Genomic DNA, 25,238 nt, shown 5'->3' on the forward strand with positions numbered 1-25,238 from the left:
AACATAACAGGTTAAATATATGCAAATATATCACTTGGTATAGTTCACTGAGTTAATTTTTTTAAACCTAAACATTTTGAGCATCAAATATTTTAAGGTATTATATATAGTACCCTGTACAGTGTACAACACTTAAACTAAATTAACATAAAAATAACATTAAAAATGCTAAAATACAGTTGAGTCGTACTTTGTAACAACTATATAGAGAAAAGGACGGAATTTAAAACTAACAATTCACTAAAATTTAGAAATATTATCATTAATACAAATTTTTCTAAAGCTAAAAATCCTAATTTGGCCGACTACGTGAAATATCATAGTCCCATCATGCATTGATGCCCAGTTGGCTGAGATACATTAAAGCATATCAAATGTGAAATGGATTAATCAGTCTTTTGCAGTTCAAGGAAATCATTCTAGGGTTTCAACTTTAAATGGATCGGGAGAGGAAACTGAATTAAAATAAGAGTTTGAGGAAAACGAAAGGATTGTTTTCACACGGAGAATTGATGAAGTTGATTTGTTGAACTATCTGAGCCTAAGAACAGTGCCCAAGTTCGACCAGAATATCTGTAAATAGAACTGGTATAAGGAGATCTTAAAGAGCCCCCACTGTGCCCTGAGTCGGATGCAGAACCTGGCGTAACGAGATCTAGCATCCTTCAACTCCTTCTCCTAGAATACAAGAATAAACAATTATCCATAAAATAAAGCTCTTCGCTAATATATATTATATATGTTAGCTACGGCTGGGCCGAATTGGCTGAAATATTTGAAAAAAAGTCATGGGTACCCCTGGGTTTGAGGTATTTCTGACAACAAATATTAGCTGATTTTTAAACTTTAATGTAGACTACTTAATCTTATTCTTACCCTTTAAGTCAATTAATGTTTTTTATTATAATGATTGATGGTTTTAAAGCGAGTCAATATCAATCGTAAGAATCTAGATATTTTCATACTTTTTGAATTAATTCTCTCCTCATATCGAAGCACAAAATAAATAAAATAATTAAAGGTCAAGAAATTTATGTTTTATGAATTTTGTCAGGAAAATCTCATTTAATGATTTCTAAGTAAAATATACAGGGTTACTCACAGGGAATAGAAATAAAGGGAGAGGAAATGGCGCTGGTCTGGCATGAGAAAGCCAGTCGCACTGGTTTGCAGACAAGTTCGGTAAACTTCATACACACTCTTTTTGTACGGACACACAACATGACTACAGTCAAGGAAATTGCAGAACAATGTTGTCAATTATAATTAAGCTCGAATAACGACTAGTTTATTGGGAACTTTAATCAAATTATATTCTTTGCATGAAAATTTGGCTTATAGTGTTGACTATATAAATAATATACTAAATGTATATTAAACAATTAAACATAAACAAATGTACTTTTCCTAGACTGTACAAATACCGAGATTCGTATGTACTGTATAAACCTACAGTACACACCTTCGGTTCGGTCAAGGAGAATTGAATAGAAGGAGGGGGCGATTGAGTTTCCGTACACTTTGCTGTGACGTTTTTGGACTGCTGGAGAACTAGTTTTTGCGTAACAACAATAACAAAGGCAGCCGATCTAATGAACATACATGAGTTAGTATACGGTGAATCTTCATCTAACGTCGGGGATGCGCCAGATGTCTGTTTATCTTTTGTGTTATTGTTTACAATCTTTATTATTGTTGTTACGCAAACACTAGTTCTTCAGCAGTCCAAAAACGTCACAGCAAAGTGTACGGAAACCCAATCGCCCCTCCTTCTATTCAATTCTCCTTGGGTTCGGTAAACTTTACACACACTCTTTTGGTACAGACACACACACATGACGTTTTCCGACCCCTGGTTACTCACAAAGGATGAGACTTTCATAACTCTTAAAATATATATAATAATAAAAGTTGAATTTTTTCTTCCGACTTGAATATAGCTTAAAAATAAAAACGCATTAATTTGGCAAATGAAAAACCAAGTTTACTATTTCAAGGAACCAGAAATGAAAGTAATGAATTCCTTAAAGTCGTCTTTGAGAGGGGGGATTCTTATCTTATCTTACCTGGAGAACAGAAACACAGCTCCTTGACATCTGGATGAATGAGGACATACTGCTGCTGGTCCCCAGGGAGGTTTCCAGGTTCCTCAGCAGGTCATTCGTCTTCAAGATCAGGATCATCTGCCGGTTCACGAACGCAAGAACGTTGGCTATCTCCTGCATGTACCTAAACACGTTCAACCAATTAATCAATCGTCGAATCAATCGTTGAATCAATCGTCAAATCAATCAATCATTCAATCAATTCATTAATCAATCAATCAGTCACTAAATGAATTCTTCAAAATCTTTCAATTGTTGAATCATTTTCAATAATGTTTACACAGAATAAGTAATATTATTTCCAAACATTTTCAAGTTTTTCTTAAATAAAATTAGTTAAGAATAAAGTTCTTTTTACCTTGAAGCGTTTTGTTTAATTTCGTCTGTTTCAGATTTGTCCTTCTTTGAGACTTCTAATCCTTTCTGAATAGTATTCCAGGATCTATAACACAAGATAATCAAATCCTTTCTGAATAGTATTCCAGGATCTTTAACACAAGATAATCAAATCCTTTCTGAATGGTATTCCAGGATCTATAATACAAGATAATCAAATCCTTTCTGAATAGTATTCCAGGATCTATAACACAAGATAATCAAATCCTTTCTGAATAGTATTCCAGGATCTATAACACAGGATAATCAAATCCTTTCTGAATAGTATTCCAGGATCTATAATACAAGATAATCAAATCCTTTCTGAATGGTATTCCAGGATCTATAACACAAGATAATCAATGATTAAATAATAATTTATTTTTCACATTGAATTCTGTTACTCACAGAGAAGATAATTTTTTAATAAGATTCTTTTCTTGAAGTTAAACGTAAAACAAGCCTAAAATAAATACACTAAAAGCATATAACAGTTAGTAAATTTGATTTTTTTCTTCCCTTAATTGGTTCAAAAAATATAAGGTAGATGAAAAGAGGTGGGAAAACACTATCACTGTCATTATAAAAAAAAATAAGAATTAACAATTCTTAATTCATACCAAATGAGTTTTTAAAGCATGAAGTGTCAAAAATTGCTGAAAACTCATTTAATGTTTTTTGTATTCAATTATATAACACCTTAAGGAGTTTGTTTACCTAGCAGTAACCATACAAGCAAAGAGACCATAGAGTTCTCCTACTCCCAGAGTATCAGCAGTAGTTTTAATCTGTTCCACGTCACGGTTAATAATGGCCTGCCAGAACTCAGCATAGTTGTATCTAAACATTAATTTTTTAAAATCTAATGAAAACATGAAATCCTATGTACACTGTCAGTGCCAAACAATGCCCCCCCCCCCCCTCCTCTTCCATCAACAATACTCGGAGGAGGGGGGCGATTAATCTTATTTATTTAGCCATGTCCTGTAAATACCCACCCCGGGAGGAAAAAAGGTCATGTCCTTTAAGTGGTACAATTGTTATTTCTTCTATGTTCGTGCAAAATTCGATTTTGAATATGATGAAGGATAATTAAATCATTGATCGATTGGATTTACTTTGATTGCAATTTCAAAATTTAACATCCCCGGTTTCCATCTAGCGGAACGTACTGGCTTTACAAAAACAACTCAGGGAGAGAATGTTTTCTTGTCTCTGCAGAAAAAGAAATAGGGCAAGTTTTAAAAGTGATATACCTGAATTGGCTTGTAAGTTGAGTATATAGACCATGATCAAGAAGAACTATCTGAGTGACACCAGCTTCGTTCTTTTGTACAAGCACATTCCCTGGATGGGGGTCACAGTGTACATATCCTTCCTCGAATATCATCTTGCTGTACATCTTTCCAATCTTCTTACTCACATCCAGCATATCTATTCCAGCAGCCTTCAGTCTGATCAATCAATCAATCAATCAATCAATCAATCAACCAACCAATCAATCAATTAATCAATTAATCAATCAATCAATAAATTAATCAATCAAGTCAAATGTTTAATTAACTAATAAATGAACGTTTCAACTAATAAGAAATCAAATAATCAACTATTCAACTAATAAGATATAAAATAATCAACTATTTAACTAATAAGAAATCAAATAATCAACTATTTAACTAATAAGAAATCAAATAATCAACTATTTAACTAATAAGATATCAAATAATCAACTATTTTACAAATAAGAAATCAAATAATCAACTATTTAACTAATAAGAAATCAAATAATCAACTATTTAACTAATAAGATATCACATAATTAACTATTTAACTAATAAGAAATCAAATAATCAACTAACTAACTAATAAGAAATCACATAATCAACTATTTAACTAATAACAAATCAAATAATTAACTATTACACTAATACGAAATCAAATAATTAACTATTAAACTAATAAGAAATCAAATAATCAACTATTTAACTAATAAGAAATCAAATAATAAACTATTAAACCAATAAGAAATCAAATAATCAACTATTTAACTAATAAGAAATCAAATAATCAACTAATGATCTAAACAGAATTCAAATATTTACAACTAATCAACCAACCAACTAAACTATCAATCATTCAACTTAAGAATTTATTAATAAACCAAATTAGTTACCAAAAATTATTAAATTAATTAAATTGATTGGCGATTCTGCAAGTAACCAAACCACAACAATTGCATCGAAATTTTTTTTTTTTTAATGTTAGGCCAAAAGACCTGACCCAAGACAGATATCGTTAACAAGCTTAACTGAATTCAGTGACTAAGGATAAATATTTTGTTTACTTGTTAGTATCGTTGACATGGCAGCCCGGACAGTACTCCATAACTAGGATTCTCTCAGTAGTGTAATCCCATTCTATCTCAGGAACCTTAAACAAAAAGGACTTATATTTTTTTTCATAGCATTAAAACGTAATAAAAAGGAAAATTTTCTATGTTTTAAGGAAGAGGGAAGGGTAAGGGTGTTAAGAATATTAAAAAATTAAACCCCTAAAATATTTCTTTGAATAACCCCGACTAACCTTCAACCAAGAGAACTCTCGGAGCATCCTGGAAACCTTCTCCGCGTTTTTGGCCTCCTGTATAAAGGACAGCTCTAGGGGCAGGTTCTTCTTCATCTCCTCCGCCAACCACATAAACTCAAACTGGGGGAACACCTTCTCCACAGCCTTGACCAGGAACTCCATCGTGTAGATGTCGACAAATGAGTGCCTCTTCACGAACTTATGCTGAACCTACAGCATTATTCAGTCAATAACCAACATTAATAAACACTTATCTAAATTTTATTCAAAAAAATTGTTTTTTTAACTTCATAAATATATATTACTATAAATCTTTATACAATATACATTTTATTATTACTCATTTAATACATGATGGTTTCGCATTAAACGCGTGCCGTACCCCCCCATCCTTCTGATGAAGGGCAACCTATCGTGCTAACTATGTTTCTTAACCTATGACGTACGTACAACCAAGGAAGGTCCACTTTTTAGTGAAAGAGATGGGGAGTGTCTAGAAGAACTAACAGAAGACCGAAACCAATTGTATTATTTTCTTTTCTGTTGGCCGAGGGGAGGAAGCTCCCCACAACAATTTCTCGTCCGAGCCACATTCTCCTCATTTTCTCGTCCGAGCCACCTCGGAATCCTCGTCCTTCGATTGTTTTGTGTTAAAAAGTTTCCAATTCTTGAAGATAAAACTATTTTTTTTAATCTGGCTGCGTTCGGGCATAAAATATGGATGGACTAAAGTATTGCAATGATTATATCATGTTGGAATCTTCAAACCCATGAGAATCATGTCAAACTTTATTTAGGTAAAACTTAATCTCTTCTGCCTCCGTAATGGCTAACCTTCGTGATATAAAATAAATAAATAAAATATTCTGCAAACCTCTGCATATAATTTTCCCCATGGCACCACCCGGAAAAATTCTATGGTTTTCATTAAGTTAACAAAAATCATTAAAGTTCTATAAACTTCGAATTATTTGCGACATTTTACAGCAGGAATATCTGAAAATGCGCGAAAAAAGGTGAACATTTTTAATTACATTAAACTTGAAATCTTCAATTCAATTGAAACTTTTTTTTTGATTTACAAAAATTTGATATTTCATTTATGCCATAACGTGGCTTGATTCTTAAAAAATAGTTTTAAAAGGATGAGATTTCGAGGTGGCTCGGACGAGAAAATGAGGAGAATGTGGCTCGGACGAGAAATTGTTGTGGTTGGCCTTCCTCCCCTCGTTGGCCCCTAAATTGGGTTTCATGTGAGTGGCACCTACTATGCACTAGGATTTGTTGTGTCTTCCTACAAATATAAGATTGGTATCTAAAACCTGCCATTTAATAAAAAATTACCTTGACAGCCACTTCCTTCCCATTTTGTAATGTTGCTCTGTGGACCTGAGCCAGAGATGCACACCCTAGGGGTTCCTCGTCAAATGTAGTAAATATCTCACGGGGATCCTTTCCTAGATATAAACCTAGCTATTCATTGTCAAATATAGTGAATATCTCACGGGGATCCTTTCCTAGATATAAACCTAGATATTCCTTGTCAAATATAGTAAATATCTCACGGGGATCCTTTCATAGATATAAACCTAGATATTCCTTGTCAAATACGGTAAATATCTCACGGGGATCCTTTCCTAGATATAAACTTAGATATTCAATGTCAAATATAGTAAATATCTCACGGGGATCCTTTTCTAGATATAAACCTAGATATTCATTGTCAAATGTAGTAAATATCTCACGGGGATCCTTTCCTCGATATAAACCTAGATATTCCTTGTCAAATATAGTAAATATTTTACGGGGATCCTTTCCTAGATATAACCCTAGATATTCCTTGTCAAATACGGTAAATATCTAATGGGGATAAAGAGGTTTCGATTTTCAAAGGTGTTGGGGGAAAATTTTAACTTTTACCCCGTTTTTTTTACCTTGTACTAAAATTTCTAACACTTTTTTCATTTTGTGGAGGACTAATTATATTGGAATGATTTTTCAGTAAATTGAATACCCCGGTATATATGTAGGTTTAACCTACCGAGTTCAGCCTCTAATACTTGATATATATCCTCTAGAGGCATCTGTGGAGCCTCATGGTGTAATACTTTCATAGTTTGAACATACTGATCAGGAAGCAGGTAGTCTAAGGCTCCTATATGTTGACCAACCTAGAAACAGATCAGATCAAATCCTGGGTTTTAATGTAAACAAAGTTTATAAAAGTAATAAATTTCGTAAACAATGATCAAACGATTTGAACTTTGCAGGAATCAGCTTTGATTCAAACAACCCACAAATCCGGGACAAATATTTTCAGTTTTTTTTTTTGGGGGGGGGGGCGGTGATTGTTTCAGTTTTAAAAGAAAAAAGAAAATAACAGAGAAAGAAGTATCATAAAAACAATGATGAATGAAAAAAAATTTCTGTCTTGCAATAAATTCAAAATGGTTTAAACCTTGATTATACAAATTGTAATGATTTCTACCTTTATAAAAACACCCCCATTTACACAGCATAGATCTAGAAGTTTATCTGCAGATCGTTGATGGCACTCCAGCTTTGCAGCTTCATATTCTTCATCAGTTGGATATTTTGCAGAGAAAAGTGTTCTCTGATAGTCCCAACCTATTCTACCAACGGAGGCAGCAGCGCGTCCAAATCTTACCACTCCTAGATAAATTCAAATCTATAAAATAAATATATTCGCTCATTTCTTTTATAATCTCCGTTTGTATGATCGCTCATAAAACACCTTGACCGAATTGCCTCAAGATTTTATTAGAGAACTCGGTAACACCCCGGGAATGTTCTTAGATTGATTTTAAACATGTTAGTTGAGGAGGAGACTTTAGTATGGAAAGTTTAGTTTCCAGGTTTGATCAGGTTCCCAAGTAAGTATTTATATATATTTTTTGTTAAAGCTGGCTAAACGGCTGGACCAAATAGGCTGAATATTGTAGAAGGAACCCATGGGGAGGTGAAATCAGCTTAATTTTCTTTTATAACCCATTGGCAACGCAAGGTACTCAGCCTAAAATTAAACGACTTTTTTGGTTTAGTAACAATCATACATTTCGAAAAATGCAGGTGGGCAAGATTGAAGTTTTTTCAATCCAAGAGTGCATCCTAGCTCGACTGTTCTTAAAATCGCAAGCCCACGTGCACATACTTCAACAAACTCACCTTTCAGATGGATTATTTTTATGGACTAGTTGATTTCATAAAATAACATACTTTTACCTAAATTGTTTGAATCGTATCCACTGTTATGCACAGAGTATGCTCCTACTCCTGCTAAACCCAACCCTGAACCATAGAGTAAAGCTCGTCCAATCCGAATCCTCATTTTCAAGAGTGTACTTATCTAAACTTCAAACTTTTTTCTGAAATATATATTCGAGATCAGTACAAGAAATCTGAATGAATCTGACGTAAAACAAACGAAATACTAATTATACATATTGTAAAAAAATCTGACTTGATTTTAAAAAAAACAATCTATTGGCCCCTTTCTAACTTTTCTTCTGCATAAAGTTCTGCGGATTTCAAAGCTGACAGAAACCCCTGTTCATCCTTGAGCTGAACAGCTGACATGTTGAAATTGTATCGCGGATTTTGACCACGAGGGGCAGATCCCGTTCCACCTGTTTCTTTAAGTATAGGCGCCATCCAATCCCTGAAAAGGTTTTAATTAGAATCATGGTATCAAATTATTAAACTCTCTCCAAGAAAGAAGTAGAAGAAGAAACTAATTTAATTTATTAAAATTTTAAAAGCCTCCATCTTTATCTAGGTCAATAGGGGTTCCTTTTTGATAAATCGTTTTCTATTCCTGTGATTTTCTTATCCCCCTCTCTAATTAAAATGACATCTTCTATATTATATTTTCCCTTTTTATCGAATTTTAGTAGAATGTATCCTGTGAATGTTTTGTTATTAGAAAGTATTACAATTTTATGTATGACTAGCTGAAGAACCAAGGGTGAAAAAAAATGTATAATTAAATTTTGAAAAAAAAATTCGAATTGTTTTTCGCCTTACCACAGGGGGCCACCCATGAGTGTCCACAAAATATTATAGCCTAATCGGTCCAGCCGTTTGGCCGGCTATAGGCAAAATATTTATTTACGAATGTCTTATATAGATAAGGTAAACTGGCTAATTAAACTCATTGATATAATAATTTTACCTTGCAAAACATTAAATATAGGATTGACGGTAACAAATTATTGGATAATTGATGCATTTTTGAAAGAAATTCAGAAAAAAAACACTTGAATTTACAAATATTACAAAATAGTGTCATAGCATCTTTTTTTCTTTACTTTTGAATCAAAGCAATAAAACAATTAGAAAACTGTTTAAATTATCAAATAAATTAAATATTCTTACCTTGCATGAAAATCGTCCGAAGCAATATCTTGAGGAACAAAAGCTTTCCCCTTCAGCTCTCCGTCTGCCAATGAGAAGATAAGACAAGGTTTCTTCATCGACTTCGCGGCACGTTGTAGAGAAAATTTAGATTTTCCAGTTATCTCCAGCACCTTGATAAAGAACGGTTTGGATTCCTGCTCCAGGATTGCCACCTCCATCTGCTCTGATATTTCCTGTTTTAAAGAAGATCTCTCCGAGAGTTTAACCCTCTGCTGATAGGTTTCTAGTATATCAGTCAGCTCCTGAGCGAGCACAAGAGGAAATTGAGAATCAGAAATTTCAGTTTTCCATTTTGAAATCTGAGCCTTGATTTGATCGAGGTTTAAGACCAAATCCTCGCAACTCTGCTCCATGGTTTCTTGAAGAGAAAGGATTTCTTCGCAAACTTTAACTCCGTGCTCACGAGCACGCTTTGCCGCTGTACCTGTGAGCGCACGTAAACTCTTAACGCCGCTGCTTGAGGTTTTACAAGAAACAATGACAAAATTCTCAATATCTCCTGTATTGGCTAGATGGGTTCCACAGCAAGGTTCGCTCTGATCTAGAACTTTTATCACAGACACTTGGGCAGGATAGACCTCTCCGGGTAGAGTAACTAGATTCTCAACCTTGAGCAGACTTTCTGAATCCATGATTTCTCTCCTAACCTCGAGATTATCAAGGATCATGCTCATCACCTTGGACTCAACGAGCTTGAGAAACTGTGAATCTATTTCTACATTGAAGACTGCAAAATCCAACTTCAAATATCCCGGAGTAACTAGGCTGGATTTCTGACAGGTGACAGGAAGGAGGGAGTGGAGAACATGGTTAAGAACATGAATACCAGTATGGTTCTGCATACATCTACAAATATATCAATGTTTAAAAAAAAACAACTTAAAGGGACTGTCTGGGGAACAAATGAAAATATTAAAAAATCAATATCAAGTATTTATAATTCATACCGTTGTGAATCGAACATGCCACGCTATCAATAAAGGGTCACTTGATAAAACGTTTTCAGTCCCTTTAAAGGGGGATTTCAGTTAAAAATTTACAATAATACTACTAAATATTTATCTAGTATCTATAATAAAAATATTGTTATTTTAAAATTTACTGGTCTAGATTTTTTTTAACAACAAAGACAAGCACATGGCTGAGATTTTTGTTTTATTTCAGATAGATAAAAACAAAAAATATAAATACACTGTACAATGTACATCGCTGATGGCACACTTCGATTAAAAACCAAACTTAATAAGGATTGTAATTATAATAATATATATATTTTTTAATATTATTAGGATTACAGGTTTTCTTAACATAAACATATTGAATTTCATCATTTTAAAAAAATTATTTTTTGACATCTTATTTGTCATTGACTGAATAAGTAAGAAAAGAATATTTTTATACGAACAGTAACACTGCTATTAAAGGAATTTACCTAAATCTAAAATCTTGATCTACTTCACATGTTGCCACATCATCTTCTTTTAAAGAGCCTCGAACCATCCTCCCCATATGAGCCACGAGGTTGGAGTTTATCATCTGTGTATTGGTGACCTCGAACACACCAGCCTCGGTTACCAGGGATCCTCGGTCCCCAACCTGACCTCCAGCCTCGCCGTAGAAACTAGTTCGGTCCAGAAATACGATTCCCTCGGCTCCTATGCAAACAAATATGATGAAAACTTTAAACTATATAACGGGCTGTTATTTTCCCAAAAATCTGGTTCTCGTTAACATGTGGAGGTTTTAAGTAAAATAAAATAATACTGTAGAAAAAAAAATACTTTTCCTCATTTTTCTATGCTTTATTTTTACGTTTTAACCAAAAAGTATGATTCAAATACCAGCTAGGTGTTTTAAACACCTACCTAAGACAAGAATCTCATTTCTAATATCAGAACGAAGTTAAAGGTTTTCGATCACTTTTATCATATTTTTCCACTTTGTTAATATTTTTCACATTTTCTGGATTCATGAATTAAGTTAATCGATGATAAAAAAATCTTTTACACACAGGCCTCCATTGGATAGTATTTTTGTAAAACAAAAAAATAGGGGAATAAAAAAATTTGTCCACGTTTTTTAGCTTTTTTTATTAAGTATTTAAGGATTGTTTTCATTCAGTCATCTCAAAAGATAATAATTATAAATGCATGAATCCAAAATAAAAATTCAATTTCTAAGTTTGTAATGTATATATTTATAAACAGTGTCTAGTTCTATCTTTGATACCTTGATTTAAAATGTTGGTTTGAACTCCCTGAGAAACTAGTTTTAACACTTGTCCTTGACAAGCAGATAACTCATACCCACCAGTCTTACAGCGACAATAATCGTATTTAAAAGAATCGTCCGTCAGCCGGTTATCCAATCCATGATCATGAACAATCTTCATATTATCCGCCTGGGAAGAACTTATTTTCGAAAGTTCTTTCGTCCTGGCAAAAAAATTATCGAATTCGTGCTGAGAGAATTCGAGGTTTCTGATCTCGGCCAGTTTGACGATATCCTGCTCCTGCATCCCGTGCTGCTCGTAGAACTTGAAGGCGAGCTGTGCCTCCAACTTCTCCTTGATCCCGCACTTGTCCAACAGGTTCAAGCACTGATAGAAATTCAAGGATTCGGTGGGATCGATAAATACGGATTCACGGGGATAGTCTTTTTGTAACAATTTATAACTTCTCTCACTTTTAATCACAAGTTTCTTAAAGCTCTCCTCCTCGAAGTCCAAAACTGTCCGTATATTTTGCGAATTTTTCACAATTTCCGGAAAAGTTTCTCCTAATGATTCCGCCACATCATTGTAGAGTTCCTAAAAGAATTAAAAATAAGGTTTACAGTCAGGATTCATTTGCATCATCTGTCTGTCTGTTTGTTTGTATCCAATAAACGTCAAAACGGCTGAACCGATCGGGGCCAACTTTTGTGTGGGACCTCACGTGACCCGGCCAAGGGAAGCTTGTTTATGAATGATTAATTTTTAAAAATTTGTATTTAAAATCTTTTTAGTTTTGTAAAATTTTGAAAATGCGCAAAAAAATATTATGAAATCCGCAAACTTTTTTTGTTTTTGTATTATACATTACAAACAGAAGATGCTCACAGATAACGCCACAATTAAAAGTTGAAATAGAAAAAGCCTATTTATCTAAAAAGAATTAACATTCCACAGCCTAAAAGTACATGTCCCAAACAATTGTAAAACTACCCACCAAGAATGAGACTGTTAACGACGACTTAAAATCTGTAAATATGACGAACCCCAGTTTAAATTAAGTCCTATCACCTCTGCCTTGAATGTGATTTGTATCTTACGTATTTCAAATTTTTAAGAGAAAAGAAATTTAGAGTTGCAGGGAATTATGAATATAAGAAAATAGTCAGCATAAATTATGTACAGTCGTCTCTGAAGTCCTCAGTGGGTAACCCTGTATGTGGCTCTTTAGACCCATGATTAAAATGTCTTCTTTTTACAGACAAAGGAAGCTTCAAAAAGTGTTATCAAATAAATTATTAATCCCAGATTAGATGTGATCAAGAAAAAAAATATAATTTAAAAGTTAAGATACCTGAAGCATTCCTTCTTCCACTCGAAATGTATTCTTGGAGATATTCAAAGCTCGTCGTAAAACAAACTTTACAATTCAAATCATTTTAATATTAAACTCATATCAAAGAATAAAAATTCTATTATTAACTGGAATATTCGATTGAACACTAATCTTAACTTGACATTTGATTGATGATTTTTTTATGTCGCCAAAAAAGTTTCTTGTAATTGTTGTTTTCTGTTTATTTCTTTAATTAATATCCAAATTATATGAATTCCTTTAGTTTATGATTATGGTCGGGGAAAACTTTATCTGCTAAACAAACTGTTATCATTCTGAAATAAATCTTTTGATAAGATCCAAAAATATCTTGTTGATTCTGTATCCTGTACCTGGCGTGGTCAGCAAGTATCCTGTATCCTGTATCAAGTTCTGATCCTTGTCCATATTTATCAGTATACTCAGGACATTTACTAGAACAATATATTTTTGTTAGGGGTCATGATTCAAAAATAGGCGGTGCTTCATTTAGAATAGGTTCCATTTAATTTTTATCTGGATCCGATATAGAAAAAATGGATCCGGATCAAAGAGACATGATGCAGCATTGCAAATTAAATTTAAGTATCTAAATATTCGGAAAATATTAGTCTCAAGACTAAGCTGCAATTGCGACAAACAATCGAAAAATTTCGTTTAAATTCACTTAGTCCGGTCTAAGTGGAGTGAAGACAAACGGATTTAGACTCGACACTAAGTTTTAACTTGCGGCCTCTCGATCCGATTTTTTACCAAAAATAAATCTGGATTCAGCTCTTGAATAATAAATATCGTTTAATTCAATTTTATACTATAAACATTTCATAAATTCTTTTTTATCCTTTTTTTTACCATTTTTAAGCTTTAACTTAATTGACAGCAGAGAGATTAGAACAGTTTATCAACACTAAGGATATTAAAACTGATAAAATTATATTACTATTAAGTTTGAAAAATTAAATACTTGATAACTATTAACTAAAATAACCTGATTCTCTGAATAGATTTAAATATAGGTTTGAAAAGATCTGTATTGAATGCCGAGGTAGTATTGTTGAGCAGAGCAACCAGTCTTTCTAGTCCTAGACCAGTATCCACATGCTTTATCTCCAGGGGGTTGAGGGACCCGTCTACACCTCTACAAGTATTATTTTATATCTACTGGGTTCAGGTAACTGTAGATTGTATACTGTGTAAGTAATTTTAATTAAATGGCAAGGCAATTCACTTATGTAAAATAAAAAGCTTTTACTAGTCAAGAATTAATGAGATCTCTTTGAAAATTGAATATTTCCAATTGTGGTTCTCCGAAAAAAGTTACAATGAAGGAGAGACGATATTTCCAATATTATCTGAATAATTACGTTTCCTACCTGTCATATTGGATAACAAATAAGAGGTTCCATGGTTCCATATTTCAATATTATCTTGAGTATCATGGTTCCTACCCGTCATATTGGATAAATACTAGGTTCCATATTTCAATATTATCTTGAGTATCAGGGTTCCTACCCGTCATATTGGATAAATACTAGGTTCCATATTTCAATATTATCTTGAGTATCAGGGTTCCTACCTGTCATATTGGATAAATACTAGGTTCCATATTTCAATATTATCTTGAGTATCATGGTTCCTACCCGTCATATTGGATAAATACTAGGTTCCATATTTCAATATTATCTTGAGTATCAGGGTTCCTACCTGTCATATTGGATAAATACTAGGTTCAATATTTCAATATTATCTTGAGTATCACGGTTCCTACCTGTCATATTGGATAAATACTAGGTTCCATATTTCAATATTATCTTGAGTATCACGGTTCACAAGATCTGGCCCTTTTAGTCCGTGATCGTAATGAATCTATAAAAAAATAAGTTTTAAAAGTGAAAGAGATATTTTTAAAGGATTTTTTGAAAAAAAGTGAAAATTAGACATGGACATTAATGTAAATAATTACAATTATTTTTCATACCCTGAAAAAAAAATTGGGCTTAACACAAGAATTGGCGAAAAATAATTACAGAAAGGTAGTCTGATATGAAAAAAAATTACAATGAGACTCATATAAAACATGGCATGGAATAACGACTGTTAAAACTTGAAATATAATTTCGAACAGGCTAATTTGCATGGAACACAGTAAGTATGCAGTTTTATCCTTTTAACTTGATCAATTTATTTTTAATTTACTGGTAAAACTTTTTGCCTTAAAACGACATCAAATGCACATAATAATGCTTAAATGACTTCCCCTTATTCTAGAGTTTGATGGGTCCAACTGTAAAACCCTTGAAGAAACCAGAGCCAATTCTTTATTGACTGCGCTACACCTCAGATTTAGAAGGACTGGCATTTCTGCAATCTCATGATATGTTGATGATTAAAGGTTAGTGTTTAAATACCACATAGAAAACCAATTAGAACTTGAACTTACAGCTCTGAAACATATACAGAAGATACATTACATGAGTTAAGAGACATAAGAAATAAGACCCGACCTCATATCAAAAGGACCAACAATTACCTAAGTACAAAGTCCACAAGGACCATAAATTACTTGAGTACAAGGTCCATAAGGACCATAATTACTTAAGTACTAGGTCCACGAGGACCATCAATTACCTTAGTACAAGGTCCACAAGGACCATCAATTACTTAAGTACTTGGTCCACAAGGACCATCAATTACCTAAGTACAAGGTCCACAAGGATCATCAATTACCTAAGTACAAGGTCCGCAAGGACCATCAATTACCTAAGTACAAGGTCCACAAGGGCCATCAATTACCTCAGTACACGGTCCATAAGGACCATCAATTACCTAAGTACAAGGTCCACAAGAACTAATAATTACCTCAGTACAAGGACCATCACTTACCTCAGTACAAGGTCCACAAGGACCATCAATTACCTAAGTACAAGGTCCAAAAGGACCATCAATAATGTGAGTACACGGTCCCCAAGTACCATCAATTACCCAAGTACAAGGTCCACAAGGATCATCAATTACCTCAGTTCAAGGTCCACAAGGACCAATATTAAACTCAGCTCAGGTACCAAGTACAAAGTCCACTTAGCCATTTATTACCTCAGTACAAGGTCCACAAGGCCCTGTGAGTCCCATCTCCCAAAAGTTTTCTTTCATTCCAAAAGGAAGAATATGAGAATCTGGAACTCCAAGACTCCGCCATATTTCACGAACCTAATCACGGGGTTAGTAAGAATAAACATACGTTAAACAGTTAAATTGATGCAAGTTACAATAGTGTATGTTACAAGGGTGAATATTTTCAGAATTAAATTTTAGGGTGTAAACCCCGTGGATACGTTGTTTCGACGGTTAGGAGCGCCGACCCCTATTTCATTGAATGATGGGTTGTCCTTTAATAATAATAAAATAATAATAATGATTAGGAGGAAAAAATGAAAAATGGGACATCAAAAGGCAAGGCACGTTTTTTCATCCTTGACACCTTTTACCCTCCAAAAATATCTATTTATGTCACTGGAATGGGTATTATAAGGTGCGAAAAAGTTTTTGCTGGGATTTTATTTTGATCGAAAACTAACAAGAAAAATTTAAAATCACAGCAAAAACTTTTTCGCACGCATGATACCCATTTCAATGATAAATATAGTTTTTCTTAGTTATACTCAAATTATATAAAAAACAGGTCGATAAAGTTACTTAATCATCCTGTTGTAGGGTGATTAAGTAACTTTATCACCCTACAATTAGACAAGTTATGAATGAAATTTGAAATTTTAATAGCAGGGTGAAAAAGTTACTTTTTCACCCTGTTATAGGGCGATAAAGTCACTTAATCACCCTACAACGGGAAATATTAGGTGTGATAAATTCCATCAAAATTGAATTAAAAACCTAAAAATTTGTTTGCGCTCCGCAAAACATACAACTTCAGGGAGAAAAATGATTTTTAAAAAAGAGTGGAATGATTTTATGTATAAAAATCCCCCTACCCTCTCTTAAACATTTGAAAAGTGGTATAATAATATCAAATCTGATCAAATCAACGAATCAATTAATCGATCTATTACCTCTAAATCTGGAGGTACTCCTGACTTCTCACATCCACTAAAGTACGTGACAAACAGACGCTGCGGATCTAATCTTTAATTTCAATAAAACTTAATTTTAATAATCAGAGAAAAAGTTGATTTAATTTTCTTTATAATTTGTTGTAAGAACTACAATGACGTGAAGACTGAAGACATAATAGAATGAGTCTTATGTTTTTATCAAACCTGTCATGCAATAAAGATGATTCAGATCTAGTCAGGCTAAGATCAAATAAAAGTTTTCAAAAGATTAGATTACAAATAGGGTAACGAAGTGCAATGGATATTTATATGGTCAAGAATCCCACCCCCTCCCCCCTCCACCGCTGGAACAAAATTATTTTTATACGAAATTTTTTAATTCTTTTCATCTAAAAGTATGTACCCCCAAATAATCATCTAATTGCCCCAATTTAGAAAATAAAGCACAAAAAACATGTTGCGCAAAGATATATCAATCAGAAGAAAAATAACTATTTTCAAGAAAATATAAACAAATAACGAAGCTTCATCGTTTGTAAACAAAACATGTTTAGAATCTAGATGAAATGTTCCTGTAATGTTGAGTAAGTAGGTTCCAGGCTAGTGAGCAGGATTCTAGCTTCCAATAGTTTCCAAAACTCCAGGAACCGAGCATCTCAAACATAGTCAAATGGGATCCATCATTACCTAAAATACAAAAATGATTCAGGGGAATATATATATTTTAAAGAAAAACAAATTGATAAATTGGACATTTCAGCGAATAAAACCCTCAGAAAATGTTGCGATCCGCAAACACACTCCTTACATCTGGGGGGTAAAATACAATTTCCTAAAGGGTGGAATATAAGATTTGTCAAGAAAATATCCACCCCTGAAAAATCTTATAAGAAATGAATTCTGCAGAGGACCCTGTAATGAAACCCATTAACTTCCCCTTCCGCCGGGTGAGGAGGCCTAATGTCTCCCCAAATTAATAAAATTGAATATTTATTTAAAACCCACCCACCAAAGTCCCACATAATTGTTTAAATTATTACTGGATGTAAATATTAAAAATATAAGCCCAATTATTAAAAAAGGCGCTAAAAATAAGTTCACAAATACAGAAATGTGATTATACGGCCACTGTAACTTTATATCTGGTTTATACCACGTTGACTACTAATGTGCACTGCTTGATTAAACTTCATATATATACAACTAACCTAGTTTAACAGAAAATTTTCGTTAAAAAGGGTATTCCCCAACCTTTCCACAGAAACAGTGTATATAAACAGGTTTATGGGTCAATAATCGGGACTAGAAATATAATCTGATATGCCAACAAGCAATGGCAACGTGCAATGCTAACGTACAATGGCAACGAATATAAAACATTTTCCCTTTAGTTCTGATCCCTGTATATTACCTACTCCGGAGAGATCGTTATGTTTTCCTCCCACTCGAATACACTTCTGTGTGTTGACAGCACGTCCAGCCGGCGGAATGCATTTATTCTAAAAATCGAATTATCAATTCTTAAGCTTTACTACAGTGCTAATCAGAAAGACCCGGAATTAATCAAAATTAATCAGACGACTTTACAATATAATTTTACAAATATTATTGATGAAACCATTATCACAAAATAGCCCTAGTCCTATCATTTACAAAGTGGGGTCTGCCTTTTTTGAGCATTTAAAATTGCAATCGCCTGATTAATTGTCAATTAATTCCCTGTCTTTCTGATTATGACCGTTAACCAGAATGTTTTGATAGACTTAGACAATAATTCGTCTTAGATTCAAATGTTGCATGAATGCTAATTGACTTCAAAAATTAATTCTGTATTTTTTTTACAATTTCGACATAAAAAAATTAGAATAAGAGAAATGATCAAGTTTAAAATTACAATGACGGCGAAAACATTTGCCGATTAATTCCAATGTTAATCAATTATTTCAATAATACAACTATTTTGTAATGTATAGATACATCCTTGTATTGAAAATAATTAACCCCTAAACAAACATGTTTATCCCTGGTGTACCTGGAGAACGGATTTGAACTGGTTCATTCCTGCATTTACGAACATAAGAGTAGGATCATTGTACGGGAGAACAGGACTAGAACGGATAAAAGTGTGATCTCTCTCCTAATCAGTCCAATTTCTAGCTTAAATCCCAAACAAAACCTTTCGAAAGTCTCTTAATTTTTTCCAAGAATAATTGCAAGGTAGCTGAACGAAGTTTCATTAATCCACAAGTTGTGTATTTTTTTGCCTTTAATAAAATATTTCAGTGAAGATTTTAATTTTAAGTCTTTAAAAGACATTAAAACTAAAACGCGCAAAAATTCCAAGCTGGGAACTCTTGTGTGGATATCGAGATCAATGCTAGATCTCAATTGTTTACCCGCAAGGCAATCGTACTGACGCGAGGGGTGGAAGGGAGCTTTTATCATGGGAGGATACCTGAAATGAAGAGATTTGATCCTAAAATTAAGTGCCCGCAGTGGGCATGGGTTTAAGTATCCAACAAAAAAGTTTCAGCTCTGGTCATTGCCATGAAACATTTTAAAAAATCCTCCATATTTAATATAACATAAATTCCACTGCGTTCTTGATCAGTTCTTGTTTTAGCTTTTTTGCTCGTGAAATTTGATTGTTCCCTTAAAGTACTGAATAAATTGGTTCCGAATATCCGCCGAGGATGAATGATTAAACCGAACCCGGAAACCATTCATCTTAACTCCGGTATCCGGAGCTAAACCGAATCCGATATACGACCCTGTCCTACCAGAGATCAAGCCTCGATACATCTTAATCTGAAAAGATCCTATCCTGACTACATGAGTACTGAAGTTTCTTCGTACTAATTATTAATATACATCTTATTTTTACAAGTTTAATCTAAGGATTCTGCTGCTTCAAGTTCGTCTATTTTCTTCTGGCGGATTCTCAATCTTCGTTCTCTTTCCCATTCCTACAATAGATGGGGTTATTGCACAATTTATTTCGTCAATTTAAAGAGAAAACAAATTTATTTGATGCTTTCTGACAACATCTTTAATTTCAATGAATAAAATAAGCAATCACCAAAAAATAACATCATAATTTATTATTTCATGATCTGTGGATGTCAATTTATAATGGTGTATCAATAATACCTCTGTCTCAGCCAAAATAATGAATTCCTTTATATTGATTTTTGTGATTAAAGTGACTTACAGAATATGCAGCAAACTTAACCAAAGAAATTGAGAGAATTTATATCTTATCAAAGACCTAATTTAAAGAATTTGAGTCGCGGCATAAATTTGAGACGCGGCTCAAATATGCTTGGTTCCACTTGAAATTGTATTCGATGCTTTAAGATTTAAGCCGACGCTCAATTGAAACCGATTTTTGGTGGATTTGATACGCGGCTCAAATTAATTAAATTTGGACTCAGGACATCAGAAAAACTACGATTTCATTGCAAATGGCGAGCAGTAAAGGTTATCCACCGGGCGTGTACATTGTACAATCTACACGAGATCTTCAAACCCAGCGGCGGATACAGGATTTAAGTGAGGGGGGGGGGGTAGATTTTTCAGGAACAACGAAATTCATAATTAGGAACAAAAAATCGCGCCGCAGAGGAAAATTTTTTTGACTTAAAAGACTCAAAAAGAGTCAAAATTAATGACTAAAGACTAAAATTCTAGATTTTTAACTTTACACACATTATAGTTTAAGACAGATATTTTTCTTGTTTTGCACTAGGGTTTCTTTCCCTTGAGCATGCTATTGAGAAGCTATTTTGAAAATAGAAACAAAAAATTCCAAATTCAAGAGGGGGCGAATGTCCCTCCGCCCACCCGCCCTGTATCCGCCCCTGTCAAACCTAACCATCTTTTAGCAGTCAAACCGCGCCAATGGAGTATTGATACTTCAACTTAAGTGTCACTTAAAACTACCTCAAAAGTCCCTTCAAATTGATTTTCTAAATTTTTCTAGAAAATGGAAATAAAACAAAAAGTAATACTATAATTTTTTAATATGTAGGAATTATATAGAATGCCCACATCATTCTAAACATATGGAAGACGCCCAAAAGTGTGACATACATACATATATCGTAGCATTATAAGGTTTTTTGTGATAATCTTACCATCATTCTAAGCTTGTAATCCTCCCTGAGACACTCGTCCACGGCGTGCTTCTCGTGAGAGCATTTAAAATTCATAAACCAGGGATACTTCCAGAAACAAACCTTTGCCTGGATAATAATAGGTTATCAAGTACACAGAGTGAAGAGTCGGTGCATAAATGAAGAAGGCCTTCATCTAGTTATCTTGTTTGTTTTTGTTTCACTTAGCATTTCTGGTCATAGGAAAATGACTCGGGAACTATCTCTTACCAAAGAAAATTCTCGAAATTTTTAACATGGGTTTATCCGTTTTTAATGCTCCTCTGGGGGAAAAAATAAAAAAACGGCAAGTTTTTCATCTTTATCATACTTGGTATAAATACATCTATAATTCCCAATTCAGTGAAAAAAAATAATAAAAAATTGCGTTTCGTCAAGTTTTAGCACAAAAATAAGCTAAAAAAAAGAAGGAAAAAATTTTAAATTCTTCTTAAGTAAAAATCTGTAAAAAATCAGACCTTTCTGGATCCGGAACCATTTTTTTACGGATCCAGGATACAGATTCCCATTTAAATGAAATGGATCCTATGCACTGGTCAAGATGGTATTTTTAACTAGTAACTATGCAGTATGTACTAACCGCAATATGATATTCTGCACAGAAATTTCGTTCTCCAGGCTGCAGCTGTACAGCGTCCATCTCCTTAACATTATTCAATATGAAGAAAATAATGACATGAAAATGAACCATTTATCCTTGTTCTATCGTAACATATTTTGAAAACTTCTAAGAAAAGTTTAGTGCTGTAAACTCCCTAAAAATCAATACAGATATGATAGTAGTCCTTACTTATCTTAAGAGTGTATCCTTTAAGAGTGAAGAAAAGGCAATAATTAAATAAACAAAACAAAAAATAAAAGGTGGTGTTCTTTTAAAGTTGGTTTTATTAGGGGTTTTTTTGGGCTGGGTTTTTATTTCTAGCGAAAAAAATCCAAGGTATAAGATTTACGGTGTGCACAGTACTAACCTCAGCTGTGACGGTCATGACCCTGGGTTTTCTACCATTGGGGAACCCGAGCATTGGGTCAAATGTTGGAACGGAGTCCTGCCGAGGAGTTATCTCAGGACCCTCGCGGAACTCACGGACCCAGGTGTTCCCCATTTTTCTGAAATGAAAAATAAAATTTAAGATATAAATCTGTTTTTTTTCATCTTGGAATAATTTCGATGATCACAGTTCAGGTTTGTTACTTATGTGATATTGGTAATTGCAAATTTAAAAATCAAAATAACAAATCACAAAAATTAGTAGAAAAATAATACAATTTTTTCTTTCTGAATATTTTGTCTTTTTCAGAGGAGAAAATCGCGTTTTACAGTAGTCTTATTTCTTAAATGTATTGAAAATTGTATAGGTAATAATACATTTTTTACTGCTTTGCTCTGAATCAACAAAATTTTCAAATATAAGTAAGCATATTTTTATATTTTTACGCATATAGAGATTCAATCTTGCCAGTTTGAATCAAGATTAGGACTTTTCGTTTCCTTCCTTAACTCTATTTAGAGTTTTGTCGATGTATTCTGAGTATTTCTTCTCTTTCCGCCGGCGGTGGAAGATACGGGGTTTCTCCTCTTTTTCTTCTTCTCTATTTCAAACCAACATGGGAAATTTCAAATTGTTTCAGAAATCTTACAATCCCTTATTAAATAAGGGGGGGGGGGCGCAACCCTTTATTACAGTAAATCGTAAATGGAAATTAGTTTCTCGTAACTCGAATCAATCACCCAAAATCGTAACATTTTTCTCGACTCGTCAAGAGAAAATTTTTCTCGCGTATATATTTCCATTATGGAGTCCAGAAATAGTCAATTGGTATATCCCTATGTCATAAAAACATAATTGGATTATCAATCAAATTACCTTGACTAAAATGTGATATGCACAAACAGTGACCTAAGTCTATTTAACAATGGCAGGAATTAAGTTTTGTCAGGAATGAGACCAATTTCAGCCATTTCCAAACAAGCTTTTGTTGTATAAACCAAAAGGGAAAATTTTATGTAAAGGGCACAGTTGTTAGTCTTACAGTGGAAGGTTAATTTAAATCACGTTAGCATTGACACTTGACGGTCTTTCACAATCTTTTTTATTTCCTTGTCTACACTTTACTTTCCTCTTGTTCCTTTTTCCAGAAGTCCCGACATACTCTGTAGTTCTCCTGAATACGTAATCTAAATTTGTTCCATAAAATCCTTTTAATTACATTTACGACATTATGGTGAACTTATACACCAATTCTTTATAAATTATCATATTTAAAAAGTTTAACTAATGGTCAAGGAACCACAAAAAAGCATAGGCCCTGTCCTGGCCTAAGCTTTTAGCCCCCCTTCTAATAATAGTGCCAATGACTTCTATTACATAAATTTTCAACATTAAAATTAATTTTTACTATAGGGTTGAGTTAATTTCTGGACCGTATACTGCTGAAACCGTACCTGATGTACAGAACAATAGGCTCTGTGGTGTACTGCAAGACATTGCAGGGCAATCTGGTTTTCAGAAAAACAGGGATCTACCGATATCAACAATAATGTTTAAAAATGAGCTGTGTGTACAAAATTGGTAAGGGGGGGGGCGGTGTTGGGTCCAAATATCGTTCTCTAGGAAATTATTCCCCCAAGTAATTTCCTATAGTGGGATTTTTTGACCCCCTCCTTTCCATAAAAATGTACTTGAAATGTTGAACGTGTGGCCGCAGCGCTCGGCAGAAAGTTTCATGGGTCCGTCTTAGGTAAGAAACTGGTAAATTTGGCCCTCCCACCCCACCCCTCCTTCTATCAACCGAGTTTAGTTTAATATTGCTTGGACGGTAAAATATTTTAAAACTGGTATTGTGCAGCACCTTCTCCCCTCCCTCCCGATTTTGAAAGTAATCAAAATCAAATGGAATATACCAGTTTCTTAACTGATTTTAATCATTGGATGAAATAATAATTTAGTTTTTAGAAACCTTTCACAGTGCCGCAGTTTCCACCTTAAAAATACACGGCAAATTGCAAGGTGAAGCATATTTAAAATATAAAAATATAAAGAACAAGATCTAAATAATATAAATTTCATTAATATCTGTGGTTTCCTTTCACATAATTGAGTTTAGAGACAGAATAGTTCTGTCTTTCTGTTTTCGTTGCTGAGTGCACAGACATATTTAAAGTTGAGCAGTGCCGCGGAAATATGTTTGGAAATAATGGAAACCTTTAGATCGTCTTCATAAAGAAAACAGAAGAATCATATAATTAGAAGGATGGTGTATTTTTCGACAAACGCAAATCCGCTATACTCCACTTCTGACCTACGCCAAATCCGCTAGCCTATACATATACATCCGACCTAGTAGCTCGTGCTTTTACAGCTCCTATATGGACTTGTGGCCGCAGCGCCCGGCCCCCTAGCCTGTCCTAGCCGCGGCGCTCGGCGGCCCCTAACCTGTCCTAGCCGCAGCGCTTGGCCCCAGAAACTTGACAACCTAACCCTGAAAATATACAACTAAACAGCTGGTGTAGGTCCGTATTGCAGTAGGCGGAAAATTACGTAGGTCAGAAGTTCAGTAGGGGCAGCTGTTGCGTACACGAAAATAAAAAAGTTCAAACTTAAACCAAAACATAATTCAAATGAACCAAAAATAGTTCAAATGAACAAAAAAAATAGTGCAAATGAACTAAAAAAGTTAAATTTTTTGGTTCATATGAGCTGTTTTTTGGTACCTTTTTTAACTATATATTTTTACGTTCATTTGAACTATTTTTAAAGGTTATTTGAACTATGATGTATACTTTAAATGAACAAAAAAAGTTAAAATGAGCTAGAATAAACTCGAGTTTGAACAATTGTTTGTTTCAAGTATACTCAAGTGAATGCACGTGCAGATCTGCAGTATAGTTCAAACGAACAATTAGTT

At 33.7% G+C, this 25,238-nt stretch overlaps 4 protein-coding genes across 7 annotated transcripts; all 4 read right to left on the reverse strand.

Annotated features, from left to right (window-relative positions):
* Positions 1-19: 19 nt before the first annotated feature.
* Positions 20-8,447, reverse strand: LOC111714899 (uncharacterized aarF domain-containing protein kinase 1). The gene is made up of 11 exons (XM_023490114.1): positions 8,310-8,447; positions 7,555-7,739; positions 7,108-7,237; positions 6,411-6,523; positions 5,064-5,276; positions 4,825-4,910; positions 3,737-3,934; positions 3,198-3,320; positions 2,464-2,547; positions 2,067-2,229; positions 20-678 (listed from the first exon to the last, which is right to left on the reverse strand). The coding sequence occupies exons 1-11, from the start codon at positions 8,413-8,415 to the stop codon at positions 532-534; spliced, it is 1,548 nt and encodes a 515-aa protein (XP_023345882.1). The 5' UTR covers positions 8,416-8,447; the 3' UTR covers positions 20-531.
* Positions 8,447-19,970, reverse strand: LOC111714898 (alanine--tRNA ligase, mitochondrial). Its single transcript, XM_023490113.1, has 15 exons — positions 19,810-19,970; positions 19,190-19,294; positions 18,569-18,656; positions 17,730-17,844; positions 17,155-17,227; positions 16,184-16,297; positions 14,859-14,956; positions 14,079-14,228; positions 13,444-13,524; positions 13,329-13,386; positions 13,070-13,135; positions 11,733-12,312; positions 10,936-11,158; positions 9,462-10,349; positions 8,447-8,745 (listed from the first exon to the last, which is right to left on the reverse strand). The coding sequence occupies exons 1-15, from the start codon at positions 19,957-19,959 to the stop codon at positions 8,568-8,570; spliced, it is 2,967 nt and encodes a 988-aa protein (XP_023345881.1). The 5' UTR covers positions 19,960-19,970; the 3' UTR covers positions 8,447-8,567.
* LOC111714901 (NADH dehydrogenase [ubiquinone] 1 beta subcomplex subunit 7) lies at positions 19,965-22,461 on the reverse strand. The gene is made up of 4 exons (XM_023490116.1): positions 22,301-22,461; positions 21,913-21,975; positions 21,294-21,401; positions 19,965-20,123 (listed from the first exon to the last, which is right to left on the reverse strand). Exons 1-4 carry the CDS (start codon positions 22,433-22,435, stop codon positions 20,046-20,048), a joined length of 384 nt encoding a protein of 127 aa, XP_023345884.1. The 5' UTR covers positions 22,436-22,461; the 3' UTR covers positions 19,965-20,045.
* Positions 22,462-22,546: 85 nt separating this feature from the next.
* LOC111714902 (coiled-coil-helix-coiled-coil-helix domain-containing protein 7) lies at positions 22,547-24,519 on the reverse strand. 4 transcript variants are annotated; one of them, XM_023490118.1, is made up of 4 exons: positions 24,417-24,519; positions 23,776-23,852; positions 23,460-23,495; positions 22,547-22,922 (listed from the first exon to the last, which is right to left on the reverse strand). In XM_023490118.1, the coding sequence occupies exons 1-4, from the start codon at positions 24,484-24,486 to the stop codon at positions 22,833-22,835; spliced, it is 273 nt and encodes a 90-aa protein (XP_023345886.1). In that variant the 5' UTR covers positions 24,487-24,519; the 3' UTR covers positions 22,547-22,832. The 4 variants fall into 4 exon arrangements, with proteins under 4 accessions (XP_023345886.1, XP_023345885.1, XP_023345888.1 ...); XM_023490117.1 differs by having other exon boundaries at positions 23,451-23,495; XM_023490120.1 differs by having other exon boundaries at positions 23,776-23,829; positions 24,417-24,518.
* Between the last annotated feature and the right edge of the window lie 719 nt (positions 24,520-25,238).

The sequence above is a fragment of the Eurytemora carolleeae genome, unplaced genomic scaffold (genome assembly GCF_000591075.1).
Source record: "Eurytemora carolleeae unplaced genomic scaffold, Eaff_2.0 scaffold1674, whole genome shotgun sequence".
Classification (NCBI taxonomy): domain Eukaryota; kingdom Metazoa; phylum Arthropoda; class Copepoda; order Calanoida; family Temoridae; genus Eurytemora; species Eurytemora carolleeae.